This window comes from Etheostoma cragini, chromosome 23 (genome assembly GCF_013103735.1).
Source record: "Etheostoma cragini isolate CJK2018 chromosome 23, CSU_Ecrag_1.0, whole genome shotgun sequence".
Lineage (NCBI taxonomy): Eukaryota > Metazoa > Chordata > Actinopteri > Perciformes > Percidae > Etheostoma > Etheostoma cragini.
This window is the reverse complement of record NC_048429.1, coordinates 3,222,506-3,239,314: the sequence shown is the minus strand read 5'-3', so window position 1 is coordinate 3,239,314 and position 16,809 is coordinate 3,222,506. Positions and strand designations below refer to the sequence as shown.

Sequence of the window (16,809 nt, the reverse complement as noted above, 5' to 3'; positions counted from 1 at the left end):
TCCTCTTGATCCTCTTTCCTGTCAAAAGTCCCAACATTTTTTTAAATTCAATGTAGTCAGTTTTTCAGGTATTTTGTTTAGAACTGAAAAATTTGACCTGATGAAGGCACTAAATTAAAGTTTTTAACAATTCATCCTAAAGGAAACATGATTATAGTAAGTACTACAGATTGAAAAGCCCTCTGAGGAAAATGGGTATTTAAAGGAGCTACAAATGAAAAAATGATTCCTGCTCACTAAACAAATGTTACGCTCCTGAAGTCAACAACTGGCTTTCAACTTTTGGTTAACAGGACAATGTCGCTTGAAATAATCAGTCACTGAGTGAAGACAGTGTAATTGTTTTCTCCCAGTCCTCTCTGAAAACTGTTAATATGAAAGGTTTGGACTTTTTAAAGTTTTTTTTCCCCCCATTTATTTATTTTTTAAATTTTTTTTAAACAAAGTCAGTTTACCACAAGTCAGTGTTAATTAGTTTATTTATTTGGCATTTCAAATATGTTTAAACAGCTTTCATCCAAATACTTTCATATAAATCACTTCTGCTTAATCAAAACATGTCATTTCAGCGACAAGCAAAAATAAAATTCAGTTAGCAGCGCAAAGCTGGTCAGATTAGAAACCAACCACAGGCAAACTTTTAATACATTTTACATCATCTGAATGGATATTATAAGAGTTAATAGTTTATCTTCATTGTCCTCCAGAGGGCAGCAGTCAGTGTCTTTTCCCTTCAGATCGACTAGTTCTGTGTTGTGATGAAAAGTCCGATGTACATTTGTTATGTTGTGTACCAGAATAAAAATAAAAATAAATAAAAACGTTGTCCACATTCCTCTGTAGGGAGATTACATGTGTGCCCAGAGTGGAAAAGAGCCAAAACATTAAGAGGGTCCCATACTCTCACAGGTGTGTTCATCCCGTATGGACCCGATCAGTAAACTAAAGGGACGAGCGTTATTATTAAACTGATATAATCTCAAAAAGGAAAGGTTGTTAAAGTAAGGACATAAGTTAAAGATGGGAAGGGGGGGGGGGGGGGGGGGGGGGGGGGGTTGTTCAGACAAAGTCTCTGGACTTCTTAATGGCACAGCAGAGCATCATGCTGAAGATCATCCCAAAGATCTGTGTAGGAGGAGACAGGAATATGCAGGGTTAAAACCACATTACAATTTTTCCTTTTAGCTAAAATTAATACAAATGTTGGTAAACATGAAAACATGTAATGTGCATATTACAGAGCAGTGGTCATCATGATTGTGACTTGTGAGCCATGTCATTTACATATATTACAATAAAGGAGGTAATTGGCAAAGACGACAATGTTTATACAAATGTATAAAAGAAATTAGGATATGAGACAATAGTGCAGCACCCTCCGGTACCCAACCTAGCTCCTTAAAAACTGAGTTAATGCCACCCCTTACATTACTTGCGACTAGCAATGTGCATGTGTAACATTTTCATGCTGCAATTATTGTGAAAGAAAATTAGATTGTGCATTATCACAATAATAGTCAACCTCTCCCTCAATTGAAGTCCTCTCAAAAATGTGTGTAGCTTTTTCTTACACCACTTAGATGTTCTGAGTTTTACTGTGCAGAATTTTGTATGTGCAGAGTTTGACGCTAAGATGTGGTTTACACATACATGCATCCTGTGAAGGAGAAAAGCTTTCCGCTTGTCAAATGTGGCTCTCAGAAAACCTTCACACCAGAGACCATCTGAATTCTGACACACTGCAGCTCGTCAAACGCAATCAAAAACATTAGATCTTGCTAGAAGCATGCTTAGTGGCTCACTGACATCAAGGAGCTCCTTAGGTATTGCAATTTTGTATTTAATGACAAGGTATCTTTCAATCTCAACTTAATAAAAAAAATAAAAATAAAAAAAATTAATTTGAATTTGGTATCCAGCCCTAGGGCTGAAAGCCTTTCGTTTCACCCGGTGTGCAACAAGTAACACTTGATTTAATGCCATGCTGGCTATGAATTTAGATTATTCTTGTACATTTGTTCCATTTAAAATCATCTTATTCAGCAATATAAAGAAGGATTAATCAAGTTACAAGATAAAGTAGGTTTTTTATTTTTTTTTAATAATAAAAAAAAAAAGGTTATGCAAGAGTTCATTTGTGTCTAGATTTCCATTTAGACTTTTCAGGATTTAGGTTTCTGGCTCATCTACAGACTCACCATGATGACACCGATACCGATGCCGACCCCGCCAATAATGTGCAGTTTGTTGTTGAACATCTCGTCGATGGCAGCCGGACAACTCTGATAGAACAGCAGCAAGGAAAGACGTGTGAAAATGCATTCATAGTGAAATCTAAAAACACAGGTACAAATCAACTGAATTAAAGTATACATTTTCAGATAGATGTTCATTCATAAAACAAAAATAAATGTATTGAATTATTACGGCGGTAAAACCCCACCAATATTCTGTCTCCATGTGACCCTCAGTCAGTCAGAAACTTTGTCCTGCATGTTGTTACCTTGGTGATGAGGACCGCCAGTCCTTCCTGCTGGGGGCAGATATCTTTGGCAGCATCAATCACCGTCCCGGTGGGGCCGCAGCAGCCCAGCTGTGAAGAGGAACCGCAACTTCAGTTCCAACGACTCAGTCGATTAGTTATTTGACAGTGTTAGCAGATGTGTTCTTATGGCTTTATTAGCAAACACACCTACTTTAAATCTTAAACTAAACATTAAATACTAAAAGGAAAAAAACAAGTGCATGTAAAGCTGTGTCATCTCTTATTTTTTTTGCTGGATGTAAAAAAGGCAAAATGTAATTACCTAAAAATTAAGTCTGAAGAGCGATGTTATACTGCAGGTTAAATAAAAATTAAAAAAATAAAATAAAATAAAACTACCAACGTGCTTTTTAGAATAAAAAGACACATAGTAGCAAAACTCTACAATGTTAAGCTAACACAAAGTAAAAAAAAAGAAAACAAGACTTAAGAGTCTACAGCCATGCTGACCTTTGCTAATTCGTACTAAACAGAAAGTACACTAAAGGCTGATGGGAATGTCCCTAGTTTTGCAGATTTTTGGTCATAAACCAAAGTGTTGAAATAAATTTGACCTAATGATGGCACTAAAGGAAAAGTTACAGGATCAAAGTTTTTATAATTCATCTTGATAGGATAAGTGAATGTGTGAACAAAATTAGATTTACAATTCCAGAAAATAGTAGCACCAAAATCGAGAAAAATTGAGGAAAAGCGTGTGTGAGTTTACTCCAAACTGGATGAGACGCAGAGTCTCCTTCAGCGCATCCTGTTTGGTGTCTTTGTAGTTGTTGTAGGTCTGCTTATAGAACTCCGTAACGTCCTCCACCACCTGAAGACACAAAGAAAAACCTCCGTTTAAATTGCTGATTGAATGCCAACTCTGCCGTGTGTGTGTGTGTGTGTGTGTGTGTGTGTGTACGTACCCTGTCCTTGTTGGAGAGGCCCCAGATCCCAGCAGCAACTTCCACAGCAAAGATGAGGAGCAGGAAGAGGAAAAACTAAAATGAGAATGAGAATTTTTGTTATGAGCTCTAATGGTGTTTCCAAACCTTTAGTTTTGTATGTTTCTGTAAGATATGGTTAAAGGCACAAAATCTAACAGTGGAAAACAGCCGCCTCTTAAGTTTTGGTGTCAACCTTGAGCTGCAGTGCCTGTGTACAGTCCAAACCAAGGTGATGACCCAGGAACGCTCGTTTAAGGGACATTTCCATGAATTTGAAGGTTTATCAGTAGCCAAAACACTGCACAGTCGTTTATTATCCTCTAAACAGGACAACAATGGACAGTTATAATAAGTTTCACTTTCGTTGCTATGAACAACCAGAATGTGTCCGTCTGTCAGTGGGTGTGAAGGTCAGCTTGTGATCAGTTAGTCTTTGTTTGGTCTTGATCTTCCCTTTGATTACATCATTTTCTAGTACTTGTGACTGAAACTGGAATTAGTCTTCATCACACAAGGGCCTCTTCACACCCATCCTGACAAGGGCATTGTGGGTAACTATGTAGCAGGGGGCCAACGCGCACACCTCAAAACTGAGAATACAAAAAAAATAAAAACACTGCAAAAGCTGGTTTGAAACAATTGTCTAATATTAGACATCAACCAGTTTAAAACATTTAATGTATTATGTCTTCCAACAATGAGTGAAAGACTCATAGTATCCATGCCGCCAGGTTGAATCAGCCCCGCCAACATCAATTTAAACCAAACTTCATGGTCCAAGAAAAACAAATCTCTTCCATCACTGAATAGAAAGAATGACTCACCAATCCCAGCATGCACGGCGACTCTTTAATGGCTCCGCAGCATCCCAGGAAGCCCACGACCATCATCAGAGCCCCCGCCGCAATCAGGATGTACACACCTACAGAACAAGACACATTGTGGAGATATGGTTTTAATATCAGGGCACTGCAGGATACTTTGAGATAAAGAAAGTCACTCTTTAAAGTAACTGATCAAAATCATTGAATGGACAGAGAGAAGATGCCGGCAAATGAGGTCTGTGTACATTTACTCAAGTACCTCAAATTTCAACAATTATTTACTTCTCGTGCCACTTTCTCTTCTACTCCACTTCAGGAAGAAAATATTGTATTTTTTAGCTCCCCTACATTTATCCAACAGCATTAGTTATTTTATAAGTTAATATTTGATAAAAACCGAGCTTATGAAATATGACGCCTTATTAGAAATTAAACTACCCAACAGTATACACCAGTAGGCCTATTACTGAAATAAGTCGACAGAATTTTTAAACCATTTGGATTTATTGCTAAATGCATTTCATGATTCCAGCACAAATGCTGATTTGCTGTTTTCCCTCCAGTGTATTTATTAAATCTGTATTAAGAGTACTTTTAATACTGTAAGCACATTTTGTAATGCTTACCACACAGGCCTTTACTCGTTTTTTTTACAGTGTGATATTAGTACTTTTAATGTGTAGGGTGTGAATACTCCCTCCACTACTCGTGTGATGTAGCTGCTCTGCTTTACATATACTCTGAAGGTTGATGTTTTTTTCCCCCCCCAATGGTCAAGTCAATCACTTCAGCCACTTGTTGCTAGGTTACCTACATTGTCTTCCATAAGGACAACGTTTCACTTCTGGAATTGTTCAGGTGCCGCCAGAAACTCCACCAGTTGTCTCATTTCAGCCGGATGTCCGACACTTTTGTTTTCTTTGAGTTAAACTCGGGTGGATTTATGAAGACTAGTTAACTGGTCCTCAGATCTCCGCAGGGTAAATCCAGACAGCTAGCTAGTCTATTTGTCCAATCTGAGTTTTCTGTTGCACAACTAATATACATACACACGTTATACTAATACAAGTTCCCCCCCGAGGATATCTTGCAGAGGCACCGTTGCTATGATGATTGTGATTGGTTTAAAGGAATGCCAATAAAGCAGAGCATGTTTTTCTCCCCATCCGGGACTGCTGTGTGGACTAGCCAGACCCTCCTCTGGAGCGCTGTGGGGGAAGGTCTGGCAATGAGACTACGTACATACTGACATTTCTTGTACCCGTATGCTTTATCATGAACAACAATACACATTGTACTTCTGATTTGCCTACAGCTCATCCTCTTCTGCTTCTCGTATGTCAACTTCAATCAGACATTTGCATGTAGCGTCGAAGCTAGTTGAGTTCAGGGTACTGATGCTACTCAAACCAAGCAGATACACAAGAAGTGAACTCAAAATGTGTTTTTAGGCTTTTCTTCTGGATGTGGTTATGAATCATAATCAGCAAAACATCTCATCAACAAGTCATAAATTACTGTGGAACGCTTCTATGTGAATTTCCAAACAAACAAAACAAGTTGGAACAATTATTTTAGAGCCCTCGTTAAAGACAGAGCATCTTTGTGATTTGATGTGGCTGTCATAATGATGAATCACAAAAAAAAAGTTAAAAAAATATATGAATGTAGGATAACCACAGCACTGATGTCATGGATACATTAACCACACAACACACAAATAGTCCTCCTCCCTAGCTGTTATTAAGTTTCAGAACAATCCTCTGTCGCCTCACTACCCACTTCACTTGTCAGTTTGATGGTAGCAAAACACAAAGAGTGAAGGGGGGGGGGGGCTTTCTGCAAGTTCCTCAGAGAACACAAAAGGAGGAGAAACAAAGACGTCCCTGTCATACAGTGAAGAATGACAGCTATGTGTGGAGGGCTCTGCCAGGCCGGAGGAGCCGCCTCGCTGTGGACTAACTTTGGCCTCAGTTGCCCCTCCCGCCCTGCAGCCCAGCTCGCTATCTCAGGTTGTTTCTTTTTGTAGCCTGTCCATCAGGTCACAGCTGACAAATACAGGATACTTGGGACTGTATCCACAAAACATCCACGGGTTATTTTTGTTGTGCCAAACGGCTGATTAACAATCCAAAAGTGTAGTGCCTCAACTGTCCAACTGGCAGTGTGGTACATGAAGCACTTGCATGTTTCATTATAGTGAGGACCACAAAGACGTCTCTTTAAAAAAAAGGTACAAGAGACACAATATGGTCAAAACTCAAAAAGCACAGCAGTTTGACATTGATCCCCATGTATACAGACAAATGTTGGCTACACTTCTGTTTAAAAAGGCAAGGTTGTTAACCATTTCCAATTTAGCTCTTTCCCTTGCCCCTTATGACCTCACCTTTCTCTGCTTTGCCCACTCAGAATTTGGCCCACCCATGAGAGAGACATCATGGCTTTCAAACAAGCAAAGTGGCCAAGGCCACCACCCCACCTTAAAAGCTACAGACTCAGAAATGGCACATACAAAGGAAAGCCGATTGTGGGACTAACTCTAGTGGCTGTTATTCTGCACCAAGGCTGAATTTTGGGAAACGGACTTCAGATATGCATTAGGAGACCCCTAAGGTCTGTATAAAAAGACACTTCAGATATGGTATTAGGAGACCATTAAGGTCCATATAAAAAGAGACTTCAGATACGGTATTAGGAGACCATTAAGGTCCATATAAAAAGAGACTTCAGATACAGTATTAGAGTACCAGTAAGGTCTATAAAAGCATTCAAAGAGCACCATGTCATGGGACCTTTAAGAAACACTTCAATTTAACAGATTTTGCCATGCAAGTTTGGATGTTTTTCCACCGCTGATTTAACAGGAAGACTTTACATTGTCCCAATAAGGACAGACCACAATGTGTGTTAGTTATTATACGCTGGGTTCAAAGATAGTAGTGTATTGCCAATATAATACATTTTATTTATAATGCACATCAATAGATCTCAAAGTGCTACAGGTAAAAGAGAATAAAACAAAGAAAGAATAAAAAAAGAAAATAAAGCTATTCTTAGAAGAGAGGATGAAAAACATCTAAAAGGGACCAAAGCTTTGCTAAAAAGAAATGTTTTAAGGCCTTTTTTAAAACACTCAGTGGATTGAGGTGCCCTCAAGGCGTCAGGGAGGGCATTCCACAGACGTGGGGCAGCAGCACAAAAAAAAAGAAAAGAAAAAAAGACTTTTGCAATGGCCTTACCAGTGAAGAAGACTGTAGGTGAGTCCTCACTTTCAAACAGTCCTACTGTCCTCGAGTCAAATCGCAGCCACAGGCTCACAGCCAGCACCCCTGTACCTGCCAGCTAAATGAGAAAGAAAGAGGACATGTATGGAAGGGTCAGACTCCCTGGGGAATTATACAGTTCACTGTCACCTTCAAGTCATGTGTGTGAACACGGATTCATTGAGGATAATGCGCTTTTAAAAAAAAAAAAAAAAAAGAAAAAAAAGAAGAAAAAAAAAAAACACATTTAAGACATCATCTGTATTTCACATTATAAAGGACTAAGAGTCTACAGCCATGCTGGCAGCTCCGTGAGGACGACACACTAATTCTATGCAGGTTTGTGTTCTCACATTCCACAAAGTCTCCTGAATACCCAACACCTTTTACTCAGTTATTTTAATCGGTGATGGTGGATTTTATTTTCCAGGTATTCTTACATTATTCTGCCAAGAATTTATGGATCTTTATCAAGACCACCACTTTATTAGTTATACATAACCAAATAAGCAGATAATGGATAACATAAATGAGTAGATAACGGATAGTCATATTGTGTGTGTGTGTGTGTGTGTGTGTGTGTCTCCCTCTGTGCTCACCACAGTGATAATAAGCCCGCTGGAATGACTCAATATCTCCTCAGCAACCACAAAACACAAGTTTATCTACTCTTCGCTACCAACCAAATAACAATGGAAAGCTGACGTCTGTGTTGTTGTGCAACAGGAGGTATGTGTGAGATCCTGGGATGACCGTGAATCAGTGGACACGCGCTTCATCACAACAATGTGCACCCAACCACAGCAGCCTATCTGGAATACCAGTCTGGGAAAAACCAGCAACTTCATATGTTGCTAAAAACGTTCTTACGGACTTTTTTCCAATTCTACCAATAAATACATGAAATATAATAAAAGCAATTAACAGTAATCAGCTTTACAGTGAGATTGAAATAAGCAGAGTCAAACAATGAGGATGCTGTAATACTGTACAAATCCATGGGGTCGGTTTCCCCGTGGACTTTGAAATTTGCTTCTAAGAATCACTAAGAGATATTCCCTTGCATGAGGCATGTCCATCTTCAGCTACTATGGCTTCATGCTTTATCCCCAAATACAACAATAAAGAGTTTTAAATTTGCTACCACTCCAATCCATGATGAATGGCTTTCTCTCCATAGCAACAATTGACAGACGCTCTTGGGTGTTGTACAGTTTAGTACCGTGTGCCAAATATAAGTTATATAAGTTATCCAGGGGAGTCCTGTGTTCCCATAATAAATCAATTGAAGACAAAAAAAAAAAAAAGTAGTGTTTTCAAATATCCAGATAAGTACCGCAGTTACACATTTACACTATTTAGAAGTCACTGGGAGTCAAAAGGAAGTTGGTTCTAGTAGTACGGAGGATGGCAGAGCAAGGCTGCTTATTCACCACCACACCTAAAGTTAACACCTTCTGGAATTAGGAATAAACTCAGTGTGATAAGTGTAGTCAGAGTTCCTCAGACACATCATCTATTAAATCTTCAAAATGATCCTCAAGCTTAAACTGCAGCTTAACTCTGGATTACATTTGTCAAAGTTTGAGTTACTGTGGCCTTGACAAGGACTGCGTTCGGTGTATTTACCGTACACTCTACTAATAATCATGTTCAAGACTGTTGAAACATACACACACACACACACAAGTTGCGGCATACTAAGTCAACTGCATTAAAACATGGTCGAAAATGAGATTTCATGAAGTGCAGCATTTGGGTACAATGGGAAAGAAAGCCACTAGTGACTGAAATAAAGCGTGCCATAAGATTTTTGGGAAAATAACGGGCTGTGTTAGATCACAGTTGACCTAGTTAACATGTTGTACAAAGCGTTTGTCTCTGTCCCCTGTGAATAGCCTACTTCAAGAATCACTTATGATCACTTCTGTTGTACTTTAAAGTGAGTATCAAACAAACCGTAACAACATCAGCAAATGTCTCTGGATAACTTCATTTTTTTAAAGAAATTCACTTTGAGTCAACAAAAAACAGTCACAGTTGCGGTTGTGTGTTTTGAGCAGCAATTCTCAAGAGAATACAACATAAAACTAAATCACACTAGTGTCAACAGTAACTGTACAGCACAGTAATGAGCGGACACTTCGGTATCATGACAGTTAAGATGTGCCTCATACCTGCTCAGGTAAAATGTAAAATTGAAGTATATACAGTACGTAAGTTTCTTAACCAACTTGTCTAGTTCAACCCAGTTTTACTAAGAAGCGTAAAACCCACTTTAACTAAGCTACATTTCAACTGATGCAGGTGTGACGGCCTGCTGAGCTTTTAAAGACTTGGTTTGTTGAAATAGGGCTTATCAGGGTCTCCCCTAGCTTTAGGGTAGGGTGGATAGGTGGGCCAACGCCGGTTAGCATGTTGTGAGTAAAAGTGAGCCAAAACTAAAATAAAAAAAATAAAAACTTAATTACTTCATGTGGCCTGCATATTCACAATGAGTACAACTTGCTATGCATTTCAAGACTAGACGCCTTTTTGTTGGCTATACAACATGCCAACTGGTAACATAGGATTCCAATTACTACGCTGACTTAACTAGCAGTGGCGCTGCCGGTGTTGCAACGAACTAAAACAATGCATGCACAGAGACAAAGAATGAGTTGGCCCACCTATCTACAGCTGGGGAGACCGTGATGAGACCTATTTCTACAAACAGTGGCGTTTTCCTTTAATATATGCACAAATGTCCCATTTAGGAAATAGGCCCTAGATGTTTTAACCTAACACAAAAAATCTTGCCATCTGAACAGTGATCAGAGCAGTATTTTGCACAGACCATGTCTTGGAAACTAGTTTATTTTAGCAGTTGATAGCATCTTGTTTTCATAATATGCTCTCCAATTTAAAAGATAAATAGACAAGAAAACAGGAAGTGAGTGTTCCGATTGATACATGGATATACAACGTACAGTAAACACACTCAGGAGAGTTGGTGCGTTTTTCTCGTCGATGCAGCGATGAGCAATCTTAAAATAATCCTGAATGAAACAGACCTGTCCTTTGAGGTCCACATTAGTTCCTTTAGACCACAAAAGGCACTCTGGACGCCATTACCGGTGCAACAACAGAACTGAATTAGTGCCGAGATGTTAGACTGTTTTTATAAGCCTCAACAAATGCCCACTGCCTTTATTTTTTTTTTTTACAATGACCCCCTTCGCTTACAACTCAGTGCTTACATTTTAGAATAAACCAATCTAATCTGATGTTTACCCTTCTCTCTAAATCAGACTACTCCTTCAGTTGTCATCTCATTTAACCCCCCCCCCCCCCCCCCCCCCCCAGCCATCATTACACACACACACACACACACACACACACACACAGTCAAAACAGTCATTAAGCACGAACTAACAGTCTGTGTGTTGTTCCAACACTAAACACGTAATCACTGTAATAACAGCAAGCAGTGTGGGTATTTTGGAGTAAATCTTGGTGCAAAATACACAAACAGTAACTTTCAACCATTTCCCAAAAACACCCCACAATGTTTTTTCCCCTACTGCAGATGTGAAACCCTAGATTCTTCTTAGACCAGACTTGGACTGCACAGATGTTTAAATACAGACATAAATAAAACTGGAAGGTAATATTCGAAAACAATGAAGTGGCTCCAGTAATTCCTGACTTTCATTAGCTAACCCTAGTTTCAGACACTTGCATTAAGGAATTCATCTTTTTTGCGCTTATACATTAAGATTTAGCAGAAAAGGCTTTGCTGCAGGATGTATATGGTACTTGAATCAAAACCAATGTGGTACCACAAGTATTTAAAGCATTAGAGCAAAAATATTCTTCCGGTATTAGCTTCTCAAATGTGACAAATTTAAATGTTTAGTTTTTGGACTCAAAAAAGCACTTCAAAAAGACATCACTTTGGCCTTTGGGAAGTTTACTGACGATTTATAGACTAAACTAATCTATTAAACAATTAACTAGCCAGCTCACCTTTTTACCTTATGTTCTTAATATTCTACCAGTTATTATAAAATTTAGGGGAAGTTACAGTATGCATATACGTTTTAAACCATACTTTTTGTAAGTACAGGGAAACATAAAATAGTAAGGAGGGTTAAGATAATGAAACTAACAAGTTGCATTAGTTGAGCTGCATCATTCCATCACCATCTCATCCATCAGCTGTTTGGCTACGAGCTGACTAACATCCAATCATATTACTGGCAGTTCCAGGGTTTTTATTTCAATTTCTCAAAACAATATGCTATGTATACATTTCTGAAATGTGTCACTACATCATATATCTGATTGAAGCACAGCTGATTCCACATATCATACATATATAATTTGGTAGGAAAATGTCCACCAACAGTGCCTGGCATGTTTTAGCGTCATGCCAGGCACTGTTCTGTCAGAGTAGTAGATCGAGTTGACCCGACATAGACCTACCTGAAGGAACAATGTGGTCCAGAAGACAGCAGGTGAATCTAATTACCCAGTCAACAGCTAGTTTTCACCAGGAGGATACATTTTCAGAGCAAAAAAACTCAGGATTCAAGTAATTATTTTAGCTGTATTATTTTTTTTGAACAATGCGGTCTAGCAGAACAGGTTTGTTATTCTCAAGTAAGGGTAATAGTCAAGAATCTTGTCAGAGTGGTTTGGAGCGTGATTGAAATCACCATGTTGTTTTTAACCAGCAATTACCTTATAAACAAAAGTAAAGCAGCCTCTCCTTGCAAACAACACGCAATAAAGACCTCAAACTAACTAAAGGATTTAAAGCATATTTTACTTCTTTGGAAATTACTAAAGCCTCTTTTAACCTGAAAAGAAAGCAGCCAAATCCCCTAAAAGACAAGCTTTAAATCACCCAGAGTGTCATGTATCAACCACAACTACCCTTGTGTAAGTGGCACTACATACCCAGATGAGAAAGTTGAACCCAAACACAATGTATTTGACACACTGCAGTGCCCCCATGGCTCCGAGATCAAGATTTAGAGGTTTTTATGAAGAAAGTCCAAACGCGAGTGCTCTCGGTTCCAGAGTTAAACTGTCTTCTTTGTAGGAGGAAGGGAAAGCACTGAGGGAAAAGATTTCTTTTGTGAACCACGCCCTTGCAAGGATCACCTGGGTATACTGAGGAAGTCAGTGAGGGAGGGACTAGGTGGAGAGAGGAGGAGTAAAGAGGTGTGGGCGGGATATCTGTTCCAATGGAACAACAGGTGACTCTGGAGGTGTAAATCAGAGCAGGTGAATGCAATTGACAAGCAGGTTAATTAGTACCAAGGATATGAGGATATAAGCCTGAGAAGGAGTTAGTTAAATTTGGATCAGCAGAGTGTGTTTTAATCATTAACAAGTCAATAAAAGAAATGTGGCAGAAAACATGGGATGAGTGGGATAGGGAAGGGACTACTTTGAGGTTCAGGATAAAGTGGAGAACGCAAAGAGCAATCTTGCCTACACGATTCAGTTACTTCAACCTTGTTAAACCTCTGATTGGGAAAATGTGATTGTGGAGCGGAAACATGTCTTGATCCAATACAAGAACTGCTCACGACAAAGGAGGAAGCTTTTTAGAGATCTAGGAGCCGCTGGTGAAACCTTTTTAGATATGAGCCATTCTGAATTCGGATGGTTGGACTATACGTTCATAAAGTTGATGGGTGGCCGGGTCGGCTCGGTTGGTAGAGCAGGCGCACATATGTGGAGGTTTGTGCGTCAATGCAGCGGCCGTGGGTTTGACTCTGACCTGTGACCCTTTGCTGCGTGTCATTCCCTTTCACGTCTTCATCTGTCCTGTGGTATTAAAGGTCTAAACTCCCCCCCAAAAAATCTTTATTGGTCTTGGTCTTTATAATAAGATATGAATAAGTAAAGCCAATGTTGTTAATAAATAGAAGGCAGCAATATGCCACTGCAGCGTCTAGTCTGGTGAAAAGCCAAAGAAGAATAAAAAGAAGCCGTTAATATGAGGAAATATGGGATGCAGATTTTCAGGTACGAACCAGCGTCCCACGGGTGAAACTTAACCAATTCACCAACCAATTCACAAGCATTTAAAAATTCAAAAGATAATCAGTTCCAATTATTTTAAAACAGCAAAAAGCAGCAAAGCCTCACATTTTGAGTTAATAATGATCATGTTTATGTGTTAATTCATAACAATAACTTGATTATTTAAATTAACTTCTGGGAAGTATGCAAAAAAACTGTTGAGGGACTGGCATTGAGAGAGAGAGAGAGAGAGAGAGAGAGAGGAAGAGAGAGGAGTTATTGATTTTCTTTAATGAATAATGAATAACAAATTAAAAGTCAAGAGAACTTGTGAAAACAATATTCTGCCTAGTTTTGAATAATTTAAGGCCAACGAGAAGCAGATAGTAACAGGGTGAAGAGACATGGTACACAGGTATGTTAACACACGCGCGTCCCGGGGCTGGGTTCATGTTGTTTGCTGAGGTAACTCGAGCTGCTCTCCTCTCCCAGTGGATCCAGTCAAACCAACAACACTAGCTTTGTGTCCGAGTTGCTAAATCCTCCCCCCCATCTCTCACTCTCTCTCTCTTTGCCTTCTCCCTTCATTCTCCCTTCTCTGCCAAGACCTATCTAGTTTGACAGATATGCTACTGTTCATGCTGCAACCTGTGTGCATCTCCAGACTGGATCTTTGTGTCATAATGATTTAAAAATCAGGAGATAAAGAGAAAAGTGAGATGGTTGTAGAGGGAAGAAAACCCAAAAGGTAGTGAAATAAACTTGAGCCAAAGAGAAGGCTTTAGGAAAAAGGAGGGACTTGAAGGTGGTGGAAGAAAAACAATGGTGAAGAAGCATCGATTGGACAATAGTCTATGTCGACGTTTCATTTCTGGGATTGTTCCGGTGCCGCCGGATGTTCCTCATCTTGGCCCGGATGTCGGTTACCTTCCGCTTCCCCTGTGAATGTGTTCTTAACTCCTGTGGATTTCTGAGGACTATGGTTACCTGCTCCTCAGATCTCTGCAGGGTTAATTGAGTCTGCTAGCTGGACTATCTGTCCAATCTGAGTTTTCTGTAACACACATTCCACCAAAACAAGTTCCGTCCTGAGGCTATTTTGCAGAGGCATCTCCGCTTCGTACCGTGCATAGCGCCTGATTGGTTTAAAGAAATGTCAATAAACCAGAGCAAGTTTCCGGGATCCTGCGTGGACTCGCCAGACCCTCCTCCACTGTGAAGGAAGGTCTGGCAATGCGAGACTGAATGCACAATTTCTTGGCCCTTTCAGGACACATTGGCCTTAATCACAGGCCCGAGTCAGTATTTTTCAGAATTTTCAGTCTAAAGATTGGTTCAGAAAAGCTCAACCATGTGCCCATGTGAAGCCAATTTTTAACATGGCACATATTACGTCAGTTCAGACATGGCACAAGCCTGCGTCTCCACACGTGTCTTGAGTGACCACTCATTTTGAGATCTCCCTTTCACTTTTGTGTTGGAAAAAGATCAATTTCTTGTTTTTTTATTTAGCGGTTGGCAGCAATGCACTCCCCATAACTAGTCTGCCGGAAATTTAAAGATGCAATTAAACGGTACAGACGCGATCTATTCCTTGGCATGTTCAAGGTAAACCAAATTTCCCAAGATGTTCGACACACTTCTAATATATCGCTACGGGCTTTTAGAAATTTTCAGAAGTCGTGGAGAAGCCAGCTCACGTGATTTGAGATCGCTGCGCTTAACCCACATGTTGTCCTTGGATCAAACTGACCCATTTTCCCATATCAATGTTCTTTTTAATTACCCAAAATAACATGATTGATTCCACATAACACTCTTTGGCTCTTCTACTTTGGGGTGTGTTATTCAATTTTCTAGCATTGAAAAATAAATCGAAGTGGTTTTTAAATAGTCTTGAGTAAAAGTTGACATATTCCAGTCTGTGATTATCCATCAACATACATTCCTTTAATTTTAGTCTAAATAATTCCTAATTACTGCTTTTCTAACTCAAACATTAGGTATAATTTCCTATAAATGAGGTTTATCGACCATAAATTCCAAAAATAACTGTAAACTAAAGTTAATAAGTCAGTGTAACATTGTGTTAAATGTAAAAAAAAAGTGACAAACATTGGAAAAGAACATCAAAAGTGTGGTCCAGGACACATTCACATACACATTCACATACACACTGCTAAAAGAATGTAACCATGTGCCCAGACCACCTCTGAATGTGATCTAAACAATCAGATCTCAATGTGTCCTAAATGCATCTTGTGTGCATTCACACCTGTACTTCAAATTATCAGATCACCCAAGACACATGTCAACACCCGGCCTGAAAAGGTCCAAAATGTCAACTCTGCTCTCCTCAGCAGGTCTCCAGGGAATAAATCCCACTTTATTTCTCATGATTTAGCAGTAGCCTAGGCTATAGAGTAGGCTACTGATCTGATGTTTACAGCTACAGTACATGTTGTAAGTAACATTCGCTTATGCAGTTCACTTTGGTCATATATTTCCTGGTGGGAAAGTCCTCTATTTGAAAAGGTCAACAATAGATGGCTGCACAGATTAGGCTACCAAATCACACCATCCATGTTATCTGTTGAAAACAATTAGAATGGCTTGAGTCCAAAAACTGTAGAGATGTAAATTCCAACAAAATGCCCTGTCAAACGAATTGCAACATTGAATTGTATTGTATAAAGTAAGGACAAAGCAACATAACTGGAAATACCAGAAAAGTACTTGAGTACATTTTCTAAGTTACATTTAACCACTAATATTCCACTGATCTTAAAGCCTAATAATATGCACATAAGTGTCATTTTTTGCTCTTACATTGGACATAAATAAATCGAGCCGTTTTTTAAGGTAACGCTAGTTTCCCATGCAGGAGTTTACTTCGTCACTATTATTCAAAATGTAATGACTTACCCAGAAGACGAAATTAAAGATGAAGAGGGCGTACTTTACGCACAGCTCCCAGCTGCTTAGAGCCGTCATCCCTGCTGTGTTGTCACCGTGTTAGCTGGTATCAAAAAGTTATATGGATATAACTCTCGTCGCTTGTCAGCTTTTAGGTGTTCAATTTATAGCTTCAATTTGGATGTGTCGCGTTCGGCTCTGTTCGGCTCCGTTCGACGACTTCCGTCAACTGTCGGTTGGCTGTGGTCGGAGCAGGGTGGACAGAGCGCGCCTTCAACAGATGCAGCTCTGTGTCCTGTGTGCGCGCGCCC

The 16,809-nt window shown here is 39.4% G+C and overlaps 1 protein-coding gene across 2 annotated transcripts; it reads right to left on the bottom strand.

Annotated features, from left to right (window-relative positions):
* Nucleotides 1–730: 730 nt before the first annotated feature.
* cd9b (CD9 molecule b) lies at nucleotides 731–16,809 on the bottom strand. 2 transcript variants are annotated; one of them, XM_034863926.1, is made up of 8 exons: nucleotides 16,508–16,809; nucleotides 7,538–7,640; nucleotides 4,296–4,393; nucleotides 3,451–3,525; nucleotides 3,255–3,356; nucleotides 2,504–2,593; nucleotides 2,199–2,282; nucleotides 731–1,125 (listed from the first exon to the last, which is right to left on the bottom strand). In XM_034863926.1, the coding sequence occupies exons 1-8, from the start codon at nucleotides 16,574–16,576 to the stop codon at nucleotides 1,060–1,062; spliced, it is 687 nt and encodes a 228-aa protein (XP_034719817.1). In that variant the 5' UTR covers nucleotides 16,577–16,809; the 3' UTR covers nucleotides 731–1,059. The 2 variants fall into 2 exon arrangements, with proteins under 2 accessions (XP_034719817.1, XP_034719818.1); XM_034863927.1 differs by lacking the exon at nucleotides 16,508–16,809 and adding an exon at nucleotides 12,506–12,723.